Genomic DNA, 15,663 nt, shown 5'->3' with positions numbered 1-15,663 from the left:
TGAAAATTTAAGAAGATATTTATTATCTGATTTACATTTGACAAAGCAAAGGTAGGTGCAACAAAGAGCTGTTTGACAAAGTCAAGCCCCAGATATCAAACAACAGTATTTCCCTGGCTGCCCAGAGGGCACTTTGCCACTCCTAGGTAGCTGTGCTCCGCAATGCAAACCACTCAGTGTAGACACGATGGTGCTGCACTTGGAGTATAGACCTCAAAGGAGTGGACCATTAAACACTCAGAGCTCTAGTTCAGATGTCAATAGTCAATGTTAGTAACCAACAAGTACTACTAATTATGTACTAGAGTGGTCAGAAAAGCAAAACAGGCTTTGAATACCGTATATAATATACCTTTATAAAGTAGCTCTTGTTATGAGCTGCCTCTAACTTATTGCCCCTCTTTGCCAAAATCTGTTTATTCGTGTTAAATCAAGGACATATAGTATAAAACTTTTTAAAAAACTACTTTAACAATGGCAATTACTTTTTCCTTAAGTCACATGCCTAAGGTTATTTATAGAAGATTTGGGATCATCATAATTCAGGAGACCCTTTAATTCTGAGCTTAGGAAGGTATCCTTTCTACTATATAACAGGATACTCAGAAATACCTGAGATATAATCACTGAGAACCTTCTTGAAGGAGGGAAAAAGAAAAAGACTGGAGTTTCCTATACTGGCATAAAAGTACATACACAGTTGATAAAAAAAAAGAACAACACTAAAATGTTAAAGCGTAACAGATAATTGAGAAGGAACTTGCTATAAGGCTCCATTCTTCTTACTATACTTTGCACACAAGTTTGGTAGAATAGATTCTCAGGCTGTACCAAAACTAATTTTAGGCAAAAGCTTCAGCAAACAGTAAAACCCAATTCAAGACAGAATTCATTTCTAGGGACAAGCATGCACCAGTATACAATTATCATGTTTCTTGGTGGAACAGCAACATCAACCTAATTTTCAAAAACTCACGTCTGGTTCTCCTTAATCAGATGTGCTTCACTTGGCTGTGCCTACACCCTTGCCCACCTCTAAAGTGATTTTAGCACTGGTTATAAAAAAGTACAGTAATGATACAGAACACTCCAAAACCTTAACTTATAGATGCTTAATTTATAGATATTTATATAATAGACATAAATCTCATAATTTAACATTTTGTACTACTCTATGGCCCTACATTTTCTTACTTCCTGATATCTCTTAGGAACTGGCAACAGGAAGATTACTTTCTTAGAGAATAAATAAAAAAGCTTTAAGAATCAGCTAAAAAAAGAAATATAGAAAACACACTGCAAAACTTCCAAAATAGCTCACCTGCTAAGTCTTAAGCATGAAGACTTCTGAGTTTTCTGCTGTGGTGTCTGCATAACGGGGACCTTGTAAGTGGCCCAAAGTTCTAGAAATGGCATTGACTAATGGCCAAGACCAATGGCCCAAAGACACTCTGATGTTACTGGACCTCCTGGAGAATAATCCCTTCCAACGACAACCTCACATTCAAAAAGCAAAAGCCTTGACTCCCCCATTAAAAAGTTAATTCTATAATTTCACAGATATCTAGAAAAAGGCAGATGTGTTTTAATTATTTTATATTTAAAAAATCAGTCTTCAAAGCAAGCACCTGGGTTTTACTTCAGCTTATAATAAATAATTTAATGTGCCTGAGAATTTTTGTGCAAATACATGTCATCTTTCATTAAAAATATGCGTAGCACACTTTGGAAAGAGTTTAGTTGCCAACTGTACTTGTTAAAAAAAAGTGTACAGTGGTAAATATACAATATTCTCTAATTCCTACTGATTGTACTTCTGATTTAACCTCATCCAGCCTCCAAGGAAATTCATTTATGTTCACATTCCTTGGCCACCACACTTATCCAGAATAAATATTCTGGAAAAAAGTTACGTTGGTTCCAATTTACCCATATTTCCTTCTTAAAAATAAATCCTACCTCCCACAATGTTGTGTTTCTTTTGGATGTTGTATAAAAATACAAATTTTAAAAATGAACTTGTTAATCACAAATACAAAAGGAATTTGGGTGGTGTTTGGGCTCCCAGAGACTCACCGGCCTGAAAATAGAAAGCAAAAAGACTCTCTACTGTTCTGATTTTATGAAAATACCTTGCTTGCTAATGCTGAGAGCTTGCCATATGATGAAGGCGTAATCTAACCAGACATCAACGGAAAACATAAAAGCCACCTCACTGTTGTCTCAGTAACAGACTGATTACCCCAGCAACCTTCCAGAACAGCTTTCTCTAGGCAACAGTCAAGGCGGGTCCTTTTCTCTTCCCACCTCCTCCTAACCGGAGTGTTCTCTGCTTATACTCACCAGAAGTAAATGTGCTAGCAAATTAAGTATTCCTGGTATATTTCAATATTACTGAATTTATTTTCTGGTCACACTTCATTTTCAAAACAAAACAAAAAAAACAACTGAAGGAGTGTATTAAACCTTTGTTCCTTTTCTGTCTCCACTCATGACCCATTCATTTATACTTTCAATTTACTAGACTTTATTCCACTGAGCCAAACCAGTTTTGGCTAGACTTTATTCATTAGGACCTCATCCCAATTGTTTCCAATCTTCCACTTTCCTCTTCCACATTCACAGCCCATCTGCAACATTCCTTTTCTTTCAATAAGACCGGACTACATGTGTCAGTGCAAATCTATCCTTCATGTGCTCATTTGTATAGGAGTTCAGTTAACTGCTGAACCTCACTCCTCCTTCAGGTTATCCATTTTGGGTGAGGATGTGCAAACTGAGGTGCCAAAACTACCTATCATGATTGGAAGACTCTGATTCCTCCTCAATCCACTCAATAAATTGCTACCTGAATTTAAATAAACAGTAGAGTCTGGTCTTCGAAGACCAATTTCTGCCTCTTGGCTTCTTCCATGTTCCTGGGCATCGGGGGTCTTGATCACTCTGGCTATGCCCAATCTCTTCAGCCTGTCTACTAAGTTCATCTTCAACTGGCCAACATCAGGAGGGTTCCGGGAAGGCCTCAAGCCATACATCTCCTGGAGGAATGTTTCGGCCGGTCGTGAGGCCAAAAAATTTTCAGAGAGATGTACTCGAGGCTCAAAGGGCAAAGGAGAAGGGCAAGGTGAGTGAGATGGTGAATTTGGGGGTGTGGAAGGGATATCCAGGACTCTAGGGAGAGGCTGAAGGAGGGGGTTCTCTGGAACTTGGCTGTGGTACACTTTAGCAGAAATGCCTCGCTCTTGTAGAAGTTTGGCCAAGCTCATGGTGCTGCTGCAGGTTACAGTGGAATCTCGTCGGTTGGTGACGGATTCACCAATGCTGAGTCTATAGGACGTAGCAGGAGAATTCACTGCCGTGCTTGATGAACTGCTACTGCTACTTCCACAGGATAACGAAGGGAACCCAGAGCTTAAAAAAAAAAAAAAATGCAGGAGAGACAGTTTAAGAATAAAAAGCCATCTCCAAAATCAGTATTTAATTACAGTAGTTATCCACAGTAAATATAGAGGAACTGAACTGAACTCTGTGGTAGAGATCTGAGGAATGAAAATTTTTATATGTTACTTCAATGATTGGCTAATATTTATAATTTGAAACATTTCATAGGATATGAAAGTTTACTGTACTCAGATAAATTCTTAAATTTTAACTATGTATCTGAGAATATAATTAAATTTTATGATAGAAATCAAATAAATTTAAATATTAAAGTAACCTCTAGAAATTTTTTATTAATACATCCACTCCATAAAGTGAAATATGCCTAGACAACAATCCATAAGTAAACAAAGGATTTATTATTATTTTTTTTATTTCAGAGAGCAAGGGAGAGGGAGAGAGAAACATCAATGATGAAAGAGAATCATTGATGGGCTGCCTCCTGCATGCCCCCTATCAGTTACGGTCAAGTGCACATGCCTGCATGCCCCGCAACTCAGGCATGTGCACTTGACCGTAACTGAACCTGGGACCTTTCAGTCCACAGGCTGACACTCTATCCACTGAGCCAAACCAGTTAGGGCAGTGGTCGGCAAACTCATTAGTCAACAGAGCCAAATATCAACAGTACAACGATTGAAATTTCTTTTGAGAGCCAAATTTTTTTAACTTCTTCTAACGCCACTTCTTCAAAATAGACTCATCCAGGCCGTGGTATATTGTGGAAGAGCCACACTCAAGGGGCCAAAGAGCCGCATGTGGCTCGCGAGCTGCAGTTTGCCGACCATGGAGTTAGGGCAACAATGGACTTTTTAAAAAACACAACCTTTCATATTTAAACCTAAGATGCTCTTCCTAAGGAGAAATTTGTTTCTTTTTAACCTTTCAATTTTATATTATTGAGAACAAATAAAATTCTGTTAAATTTCAATTTTCAGGAATGTTAATTCCAAACAGTAGTATAAGGATATCATGGAATACATTTTTCTCAACCTTGACTTAGAATACAGGTTTCTGGGAAATTAAAAATAATTAAAAGCTTTAACAGCTATTAGAATGTTTCTTCTTGTTTTGTTAAAAGGAAAAAAACAACTAAGAAATGGTGATAGAATGGGGAGAATATTTCTTTAGTCAATTTCCCCCCCCCCTTGAATGTTACCGTATTTAATAGATAAACTTTCATTTCAACAGAAAAGACTCAGTATATCAAGATATCAAGGTTTTTAAAGATTCTGAACAAAATGTAAGCCTAGGATCACTAAGTAAATTTTTCAAAGTACCGGCTTGTATAAAAGCAAAATGCAAATGACTGCTTGGTTAAACTAAAAACCTCTAAACGGATGAGGTCTGTCTACATACCGTGCTGTCAGAGTCCATCCTCCCTGTCCCTACTTAATGCAGAGTGTGCCTGTCCTTCCCTAAATTGTACACTTCATTGATGGTATCAACCTGGACTGAGAGTCCCCTCAGGAACTAATTTTATAAAATTTACCTTGTGGACTGTAAGAACAATGTGGAAATACTGCAGCTGTCTGTTCGTTACAGACTTTATTGAGATCTTCACTGGATATCCCCCAAATGCTTCCCTACACAATTGATTTGCTTCTATCTGATAGACACTGTGGATCATAATGTTATTTTCCTCCACATTGGCAGGTGGAAAGTTAAGACTCAAATGCATGCTTCACCTCAGCAAGTATATAAAACTTTATGGTACAATATGCACACTAAGCTTTATTCCTCTATCCATTTTATAGCCTTACTCTTTGCTTTACCTTTCTTCTCTCCTTCTAGTTAATAGTATCACTGCAATGGTCTCTGAATTTTTGAAAACTGCCTTATATTCTATTTGGGAACTGATAGGACAGAAATAGCAATATGGCTTATTAAGTTGAGATCCCTCAACTACTTGTTGGAATGGAATATCCATGTTCTAGACCGTGTAGTAAATACTTTGGCCTTGGCTAGAGGGGTCTGGTCTTTTTGCTCCACTTCTGGGAGGTAATCTATGCCATATCTGATACAAGTGTCTTTGTTTAGGATGGAAGCTGGCCACAGCAGATCTTGGTATGGGCCTGGCCATGTCAGACAGACCAACCATTTTATTTAGGGTGGTGGATTTGGGTCAGTGGACCTGGAGGAGAGTTCAACCATATGGGTAATCAATCAATCAATCATGCCTATGCACCGAAGCTTCAAAATAAAATCTGAGACTTGCGTGAGCTCCCCTGGCTGGCAATACTCTGTGTGCACTATCACACATCAATGCCAAGGAAGTAATGAATCCCAAGGTCAAGGGAAGCTTTGCAAGTGGAACCCTTCCCGACTCGGGTCTATGCATCTCTTCCTTTGGCTAATTTTAACCTGTATCCTTTCCCTGTAATAAATAGTCACCGTGAGCATAACAGCTTTCAGTGAAGTCCTGGGTCCTGTTAGCAAATTATCAAACCAGGGAGTGGTTCTGGGAACCCCCTGAACTTGCAGGTGGTGTCAGAAGTGAGGGTACTTTGGTGTGGAGAGGACTAGTCCCCTCAACTCCTGCAGTTTGGCTAACTGTGGGTAGAGCCCAGATGGGCCATTTTCAACCTGTCTGCCCTTGGATCAGCTACATGAACTTCCTATGCCTCATTTTCTTTACTTACACGACACTCACTTGCCCTGCCTACTTCAAAGACTTACAATGACCAAATGAGAAAATACAATGTGAAAATATTCTGAAGACAAATCATCACAGAACATTAATTAAAATTCTGGGAATTAAAGTGAAAGTAATTTTTAAAAGAAATTCATGAACACATAGTTGGAAAAAGAAGTCAGGCCTCAAACCGCCCAGACCTACCTGGGAGTAACCTGAGTGACATCGGAGGGGTGCAATATCCTACAGGTGGTGAAGGTGAATGTTAAGTTTGTGCATGACACACATTTTCCTGGGTTTGAAGCTGCAACTGAAGCACAGACTTCTAGGGATTCAAACACAACATTGAAAGACCAGGTTAATAATGTAAAAAGTTCATTAACACCTATTAATAATAATACAGCACTTATCAAGTGTCATTTGTACAAAAATCCCCAAATCTGGAAATAAAAAAGATATAAATATTTTAATTAGTATTGACTGCTTAGTATACAGCTGAATCCTTTAATACTTTAAAACTGTAATTTAAAAGGATTAAAAATAGCTTAGAAACAAGACAAAAAGATATTCTGAAAAAAAAATTAAAATAACCAACAAGCAAGATCTAGTCATTCAATCTTTTATTAAAAAAATATATTTTATTGATTTTTTACAGAGAGGAAGGGAGAAGGAGAGAGAGTTAGAAACATCGATGAGAGAGAAACATCGATCAGCTGCCGCCTGCACACCCCCTACTGGGGATGTGCCCGCAACCAAGGTACATGCCCTTGACCAGAATCGAACCTGGAATCCTTCAGTCCGCAGGCTGACGCTCTATCCACTGAGCCAAACTGGTTAAGGCTCATTCAATCTTTCTAGTCAAACTATCTATTCCAGTGGTTCTCAAAGTGTGGTTTACAGACGCTGTGGGAGTCCACTTTCGTAACAATGCTAAGACACTATCTGCCTTTTCGACTGGGGTGGCATTTGCTGTTATCTATTCATAGCATTAAAAAAAAAAAAAAAGCCAGATTCACATAAGCAAGTCCTTGATGAAGCAGCAAAAGTTATTAAATCTTGACTCTTGAATCTTTTTAATATTCTGTGTGATGAAGCGGAAGTAGTCATTAAGCACTCTGCTGTATACCAAGATACCAGAGGAAAAGCACATGTGCAATTGAGTTGTAATTTTTTCATGGGACATCATTTTTGCTTGAAAGAACAATGAATAGGTAAACTACAGTAATTCAGACTTGGATAACTGGCAGAAATCTTCTTGAAAATGACTGTCGTGAATCTGTCTATTCAAGAAAAATAGCTGACAATATTTGCTATCACTGACAAAATTTGCGATTTCGAATGAAAATGAGATTTTGGAAAACTTGTGAGCTTGAAAGCTTCTTAATACTAAAAGACTTATCTGATGAGACAGGTGGTGATATTTATATGATTTTAATATATTACATAATGAAATGTGTCAACATCTGCATAACTTCAGTGAATCAATATCCTCCAAATGACCAATGCATGATGCAAAAATTCATGCATGGGGAAAAATGCATTCAAAATGTAGGACAGACCAATAGATTTTAATGTAACAAAGTATAAAAGTTCACTGATAGGGTTTCAGATATCATATTGCTACAAACCTTGATCAAGTTTTGGTATAAAATCAAAGAATATCCACAAATACCTGTAGAGGCTTTTAAATTCTCTTTCTTTTTCCAACTACATATATGTGTGAGGCTGCATTTTTTTTTGCACTCTTCAACCAAAACAACAAACTATAATAAACTGAATGTGGAAGCTGATACAAAAATTTATCTTCTATTAAAACATAAATAAGAGATTTGCAAAATTATAAAACAAAACCACTCTTCCCACTACTTAAAAAGTAGCCATTTTTCATAAAACATATTGTTAACATGTAATTATTATTTTTAAATTAGTTAATACTTTTATAATTCATTTCCAATATGGTAATTATCAATAGATACAACACACAGAGACAAGCTCTCTGGAATTCTCATTGATTTTTAAGAGTATAAAGAGGTCCTGAGCTCAAAAAGTTTGCAAGCCAGTGACTGAATTGATCTCCCCAACCCCCTCCCCCCCAAATCTAATTATGTTGGCTGGCTAAGATAAAGTAGAATTAGAAGGGCCACTAAATGTTATAGGTTTTTACTATATTACTAGAGGCCCGATGCACGAAAATTTGTGCAAGAGTAGGCCTTCCTTAGCGCAAATAATTAAAATGTAAAAGCTATCAAGACTACATTATAAAATTTCCAAAAGCCTCCTAATATTTAAATTTAAAAAGGGGGTGTTAGTAGAAAAATATCATGTAAGGAAAAATATCCTGTGAGTAAATTACATCTAGAAAATTTGTACTTTAGAAAATTAACTTTCATTTGAAATGCTAACAGCAAGACACCCATGAAAAACACACATGGTGTCAAAACAAGCCAGAGGAAAATCATTTGGGGGGAAAAAAAAAGAAAAAGTATCCCAAATCAAATTTATAGAAAATATCCCTTTATTAACTTTTGGTTGAGAATATGTTTGTATATTTTCAGAAAACAACTCCGAGACCATGTGGATTCCTGCAACTGAGAGGAATTGACAGGAGTGCTCCAGCCATGAAGACAGAAGAGAAACAGTCCAGAGATGGAAGACGCTGACAACGCCTTGCCATACTAGCAGACAGCAGCTGTGCATCGCTGAAGGATGCCCAGGACCAAACCAGAGACGGTCGGACCTGCATCACCACCATTTGTCCACCAACCAGAGACGGTCGGACCTGCATCACCACCATTTGTCCACCAACCAGATCTGAAATATCATGGCTGACATGTACACATAAGGAACTGTTTGACATTGAAATTTGGACTCAAAAGAACTGTTGGCCCAGAAAGGAACTCACTACAGACTGATTTATTTGCCTCTCAGCATAACCATTATGGCTTGTCTCATTTTCGGTTCTTATAAGGGTATTTCTTGTATCACATGATCTCACGCATCTAGGGGAAATAATGAACAACATAAATGATGAACAAAAACAGACCCGGAGACAGAGAAGCAGCGATCAGACTGTCAAACCTCAGAGGGAAGGTAGGGGAGGGTGGGGGTAAGGAGGAGAGATCAACCAAAGGACTTGTGTGCATGCATATAAGCCTAACCAGTGGTCATGGACAACAGGGGGGTGGAGGCATACGTGGGGAGGGGTTTGGGATGGGAATAGGGGCATGAGGACAATTATGTGATACCATAATTAATAAAGAAATTAAAAAAAAAAAAAAGAGGAGGCCTTCCTTCCCCTGGCTGCCAGCACCGGCTTCCCTCCAGCACCCGAGACACAGGCTGCTGGCACCAGCTTCCCTCCTCCAGCCACCGGCAGGCACCCGGGACCCGGGCTTCCCGCCTCCGGCTGCCCGCAGGCACCTGGGGCCCGGGCTGGCTTCCCTCCAGCTTTGGCTTCATCAGGAAGGATGTCCAGAATGACGTCTGGAAGATGTCTGGTCTAATTAGCATATTACACTTTTATTATTATAGATATTACAAGACTAAGTACACTACAGTGAGATTGAAATGGAGGTAGTCAGCTGACCATAAGTAAGTGAGGATGCAAAGTACTACTAGTTACTAGATTATATTCAACCAAGCACTTTTCTCACCTGTAACTGGACCACCTGCTGAAGTAATGGGCGGTAGAAAGATTCCTGTTACTGGCTTGGGATCTGTAGGTTTCTGTTCCACTTGAAGAGGTTGCTGGACCTGAAAAGTGATACCTTCTTCTTCATCCTCTTCTAAATCTGAGAGGCGATAGATGTCCTTGGGCAACTGGGTAAAGCCTTTAGTGATGACACCGGGTCGTGAGTCAAGAATGGTTCCTAAGTTTGGTTGAGCAAGCTGCTGCCAGTGGTGCAGAGTTTGTGATCCTGAATACGCAAGACAAAAAAAAAAGGCATGTTGTAAATTTCTCACAAATATTAAATCTTGAAGCAGAAGCTAAAATTACATGTGTAAAGAAAAAGAAAAAAACGACTTATTTGATCTTAATATTTGGTAAAATTTGCAAATTAAAGTCCTCTGTGGAAGAATGACAAGTTGCTGAAGATACAAATAATAACCTTTCTATTTCAAAAGTTAATTTTAAAAAGGACATCTAAAGCAGGGGTGAAAGAAAAACAAGACAACAGCCTTAGGAGGAAATGAGGTGCTGAGGCAGTGATGAGAAGGAAGATACGTGCCTCAGAGGTGGGGCTGTTATTTTCCCGGGTGACAAAAATCAATACTTCCTTGGCTTATAAACTTTCGAGTCAAAAGCCAGGATCCTAGGATGGAAGACACCTTGAATTTTCAGTGGGTTTTGTGTGTACTTCCTCACCTTGCTCATGACTCTCCTTTCCCCAGGCTGGCAGGGAGAGTCAGACAATGAAGGAAATGATGGAAGTAGGATATGTCGCCCTGGTTCCTGTCTATGAGTCCTGGTGAATGATTACCCCAAGCATTTGCATCACATGCAATGTCTAATTAAGACACTACAGTCATTTCATCCTAAAAATGGCAACTCCGACAAATGCCTGCATTAATCATTAGTGAATGAAACTAACATATAGAACCTTTGAGTTTGAGGGGTCCTCAGGTTTCCTACTAAAAATTTTTTCTAACACAGACTCTCTTATGATAATAGCAGAGAATCATTTGAAGGCTGGCAATTTTCTATAAAACAAGTAATTTATTTTGAATTCAAGTTCTATCGTAGGAGAGAACAGTAACAACTAAAATGAACAGAACTGAAAAAGAAAAATAGAGGGACATATACCTCCAAGTAGATGATATTTCTGGGGTAAAGAACTCTTTTTTAAAGAAATATATATTTTATTGATTTTTTACAGAGAGGAAGGGAGAGGGATAGAGAGTTAGAAACATCGATGAGAGAGAAACATCGATCAGCTGCCTCCTGCACACTCCCTACTGGGGATGTGCCCGCAACCAAGGTACATGCCCTTGACTGGAATCGAACCTGGGACCCTTGAGTCCGCAGGCCGACGCTCTATCCACTGAGCCAAACTGGTTAGGGCTGGGGTAAAGAACTCTTTTTTGAAAAGAAAAGTAGAGGTGAAGTATTACATCTAGATTATTCTTACTTATCATATTCCATTTATCTTACCATAAAAATTGCCATCAACAGTATTCCGTAGGAAAGGACAAGGAAAGATTAATCTTCCTCCATCACATTTATATTAAAAAAATAATCAGTAAAAAGAAAACTAATGGCTGATGACCTGGAGAATGCAGATCTCTTCATTCATTTCCCACAAAGTACTGCAAAGCATTGTCACCCAAACAGTGGTATTTAGGGATAATAAAGACATCTTTTGCACACAGTGCTCTTACAATGACAATACAAATATCGTCTAGGACAAAGAAAAGGCCAATAAGGAACATGGCTTAAAAATGGCCTTTACTGATTTATTACCTTCAAGGGGCTTGACAATTTGTAATTTTTCAGGCATAAAACACCGAAGGCAGCTGGTACTGCTGAAGTCCGTGGTCTCCGACTGGTCAGTGCACAGAGAGGCAAGGCTCTCGGTGGAGGTGCCACAGCCACTAACCCCTTCCTTCTGGTCAGCCAGAACCTGCATCTTCCGCTCCCATTCTTCAGCAAAGAACTGCTTCTCACTGAAGTAGTTTTGTCGCCGCAGACTAAGGCGATGCAGTGCTGTAGCCAAATCACTATCTTCAGAGGGCTCTGGTTGACCCAGCTTCTGAACGTTCCTGTGGGAAAATCACACTCACTGACTAGGTCACAAACACCACCTAGCCCTCTCCTTTCCGCAACGGTGAATGTTCAAAGACTGATCTTAAAAACACAGTAGTTTCTCTTAGATATCTAGGATACAGAAATAGTAACAACACACCAAAATCATTAGTACTATATATATTTTGATAGACAAAATAAAAATAGTGACTTCAGATAGACAAAAATATACTTTGTTATTATGTTTTGTTTACTACCCTTTCTATTTCACTTGATATATGAAACTACAGAAATGACCATCTATAAATTCAGTTTAGGTAGTAAGTATAAAAAAATAAGTATTATATTTCATGAGTCTATAATACCACTTATTACAAAAGGCGCCATTATTTTATGTGCTACCAAGAAAGAAAAAAAATGCTACTCCTTAAACTATGAGATGCAAAACATAAACAAGTTCAAAAATATTAAAATGTGAAAAAGTTGCTTTGGGTCATAGAACTCTCTATGAACATTACAGAACATTTAAAAAGCAAACAAGATTTATAAATACTGCATTTTCATAGTTCTATGACACATATTTTTTTTACTTTTCACCAATTTTAAAATTAGAGGCATCTTATAATTGAAATCAAAAGGAAGAGTAGCAAGCTGAGTTGTAGTTGCTCCTGGTACTATGAGTGAATTCACATAGATCTGTTTGTTCAGTCTTCTAAGGTCAGGTACTATTCACACATAAAGCTACTATGGGTGCAGAGCATGCTCACTACAGACCAGGCAATAAAATAAAAAACCCAGAGTACTGTCATTATTTTTGCATTAGGGAAGATTTCTCTCAGGTGCCAAACATCTATCACTCAAAAACTTTCAGCTGAGCTCTAGCCAGTTTGGCTCAGGGGAACAAAGAGTCCCGGGTTCGATTCCAGTCGAGGGCATGTACTTTGGTTGCACGCTCCTCCCTGGCCTGGGCCCCCGTCAGGGCTCCTGCAGGAGACAACCAATCGATGTGTTTCTCTCACATCGAGGTTTCTCTCTGTCTTTCCCTCTCTCTTCCACTCTCCCTAAAACTCAATGGAAAAAATATCCTCCGGTGAGGATTAACAACAACAAAAGGACCAAAAACAAACACCTGAACAGAAACAGCTTTTAGCAGCTGCCCAGTCATGTTTACTTTCTAGTTACACATAATTCAATGAATTGAATTACATATTTAATACAATAAAAAGTGGAAAAAACATAAGTTTAAACAACTAGGAAATTAAGAGCAAGCTAGTTTTCCTCAATAGGTATTCATACTTACTGTTTATTCTAAAGGCACCAAAGTAGTTGAGATTATGAGCATGGGTTATGAGAAAGGGTCATCTGATACTATGTACGTATAACTGCTAGTGACCAAACGCATTTAAACAAATTTGAATTTGAACAGGAAGATTTAGACTCAAACTTGATGCAAGCTCCATTTTGAATACATTTAATTAAACGTAGCTTTTTCACTCTAAAACCTTTTTTGCTATCAGTGATCAGTCTTACAAACAATGATATGTGGCATCATTACTGAATGAAAAGGCGGTTCCAGAACTTCCTTGGGACAGCACAGAGCAATGCTGGATGTGTGCATGTGAATCTGTTATGTCAATGCCACAAGAAATGCAGAATCACTGCCTCGATCTGTGTTTCTTACCCTGGAACCTCCTCCGAGCTGCTCCTCTGGCTCAGGAGGGTTTTCTCTGCTGTTTGTTGTAAACCAGACTCAAAAGGTTTTGCTGTCATGATGACACTTGAGTGGTTGGAGCCTGGAATGGATAGTAGAGCTGGGAATGGGACAGTGCAGCCCCGTGTCTCATTGGCAATCCTGACTGTATCAAATACCCGTTTCAGTTGGGCCCTGTCAAAAAAGAAGTGCTCATTATCACTCCCTACTGCTGGGGTGCTTCAGGAAAGAGATGTCCTATATAATAAAAGGCTAATATGCAAATAGACCAAAAGGTGGAACAACCAAACCGGTTGCTATGACGTGCGCTGACCACCAGGAGGCGCGCATGGAACATGGAGGGCGTCAGCAACAGGAGACAGAGAACGGAATATGGCGGGCTTTGGCCACGGCGGGATGGTGGAGCAGGTGAGCGGGGGCGCCAGACCAAGGCTGGGAACCAGTTGCTGTCATCGGGGCGAGCCTCTGGTGGTTACTGAAAATTCTTTGCTCCCATGCGCTGTGGTCCTGCCCGGCGCTTGCACCTGCTGCTGGCGCCAGCCCCACTTGCACCCACTGTGGGCGCATAGCGCTGACACCTCCCCCTGCTCCTGAGGGGCGATTGGGGCAGCAGCCACTGCTCGCACCCGCTAACAGCACCGGTCCCACTCACACCCTCTGCGGCACCGACTCCAATTGCTCCATGCCGTCAGCAGGTGCGAGTGGGGCCGGCGCCGTCAGCTTGTGGGAGCGGTGGCAGTGGGAGCGAGGCTGCCAGCAGACAGGGGACCGGGGGCCACGGTGGGAGGGGCTGGGCAGGGGCGCGGAGGATGGACCGAGACCCACCCCTGTGCCCACCGCAGCCTCGCGGCCCATAGTTCCTTTCAAGGTGCACAAATTCGTGCACTGGGCCCCTCGTATAGGTATAATTCATTAAAAATAAAGCCATCCTGAAGAGCCTCTAAAGTGGAGGAGAGGTCATGAGAAAATAAACATCAGAACACAGGCACTCTCTCACAAATGTGAGTAGTAAGAGGAAAAAATGGAAAAGTAAGCAGATTTACTACTGAATCTCTTTATCCCTGCTACTCTGGATTGTGGCTTCTTTTAAATTTCCATCCTAACAGTTGAGTAACAGCACATGTATGTGATCTGCACTTACTTTTGTTTAAAGAGAGACGATTCCTCATCCAAACTCAACTTTTTACGCATGGTCCCCTCAATCTCAGATGCCAGAGATTCCTAAGGAAAAGAGTTTGAGATTCCTATAGTGATTACACAAGAAGCCTGCTGGGTGAAATGGACTGTTCTTAAATTAATTAACAGAGTCTGCAGAATCCAGTACTTTTGGTGTTATAAGAAAATACAGAAGAAAAAAAGAGACATTCTGGAAATGTAACTTTTAAACAAGAACCAACTACTTTTTCAGGAAAGCGGTGGCAAAAACCAGTACGATAAATATTAAACATTATATATGCAGATACACAAAAATAAAGGGTATGAAAGGCTATAAAGTAAGTTGTTAATAGTGATTCTGTGGAGGGCAATATTTGAATTTCTTTTGGCTTCTTTTATTTTAGAAAAGTCATTAAAAGAAAAGTAAGCAATGTTCCCCTTCCCCTGGGCTGGGTGAGCATTCAACTAGCATGCGTGGCATGCTCAGTGGGCTGAGCTGACAGTGACTGGGGTTGGAGGTACTGGTGTGAACAATGTGGATGGGAAGGAAGATACAGCTGTGTTGGTGTGGGTATTATGTATAAACATATGTATATTTCTTAGTTTTATCTGCCGAAGGACCTGGAAGCAATGAAACTAGTGGCAATAGACACAAAGCTCCCAGATGTTGGAATCTAAATATCATTCCTCACTAAAAGTAACCAGAGCAACTTGGAAAAATGGTTGATTCCAGGACTGAGACAGGGAAAGGGCAAGATGAGCTTAAAGGAGATCCCCCTGGCCATACTTGGGACATTTTGAATATTAAAAAAAATTAAAAAGTAATAATGAAGTATAATCCTTTGACTAAAATAGGAATAACTAAATGAATAAGTGAGACAGAAAAGCTCTACCTTACAAAAGATAATAAATGTTGAAAACATAATGAAATTAAAAAATTACTATCTCACAATTATAGTATTGTACGGATGTCAATAC

At 39.5% G+C, this 15,663-nt stretch overlaps 1 protein-coding gene across 2 annotated transcripts in view; it reads right to left on the bottom strand.

The window, feature by feature from the left end:
• TRAK2 (trafficking kinesin protein 2) overlaps positions 1-15,663 on the bottom strand; it is a 55,443-nt gene continuing 39,780 nt past the window's right edge. For both annotated transcript variants that reach the window (XM_028153089.2, XM_054723194.1), the window contains 6 exons: positions 14,672-14,751; positions 13,501-13,704; positions 11,538-11,836; positions 9,730-9,993; positions 6,281-6,401; positions 1-3,411 (listed from right to left, as the gene is read on the bottom strand). In XM_028153089.2, the coding sequence (XP_028008890.2) occupies positions 2,733-3,411; positions 6,281-6,401; positions 9,730-9,993; positions 11,538-11,836; positions 13,501-13,704; positions 14,672-14,751 (1,647 nt within the window). In that variant the 3' untranslated portion in view covers positions 1-2,732. The remainder of the gene's footprint in view (positions 3,412-6,280; positions 6,402-9,729; positions 9,994-11,537; positions 11,837-13,500; positions 13,705-14,671; positions 14,752-15,663) is intronic.

This window comes from Eptesicus fuscus, chromosome 11, assembly GCF_027574615.1.
Source record: "Eptesicus fuscus isolate TK198812 chromosome 11, DD_ASM_mEF_20220401, whole genome shotgun sequence".
NCBI classification, from domain to species: domain Eukaryota; kingdom Metazoa; phylum Chordata; class Mammalia; order Chiroptera; family Vespertilionidae; genus Eptesicus; species Eptesicus fuscus.
The sequence above is the reverse complement of the archived record's forward strand: the minus strand, read 5'-3'. Positions and strand labels throughout refer to the sequence as shown.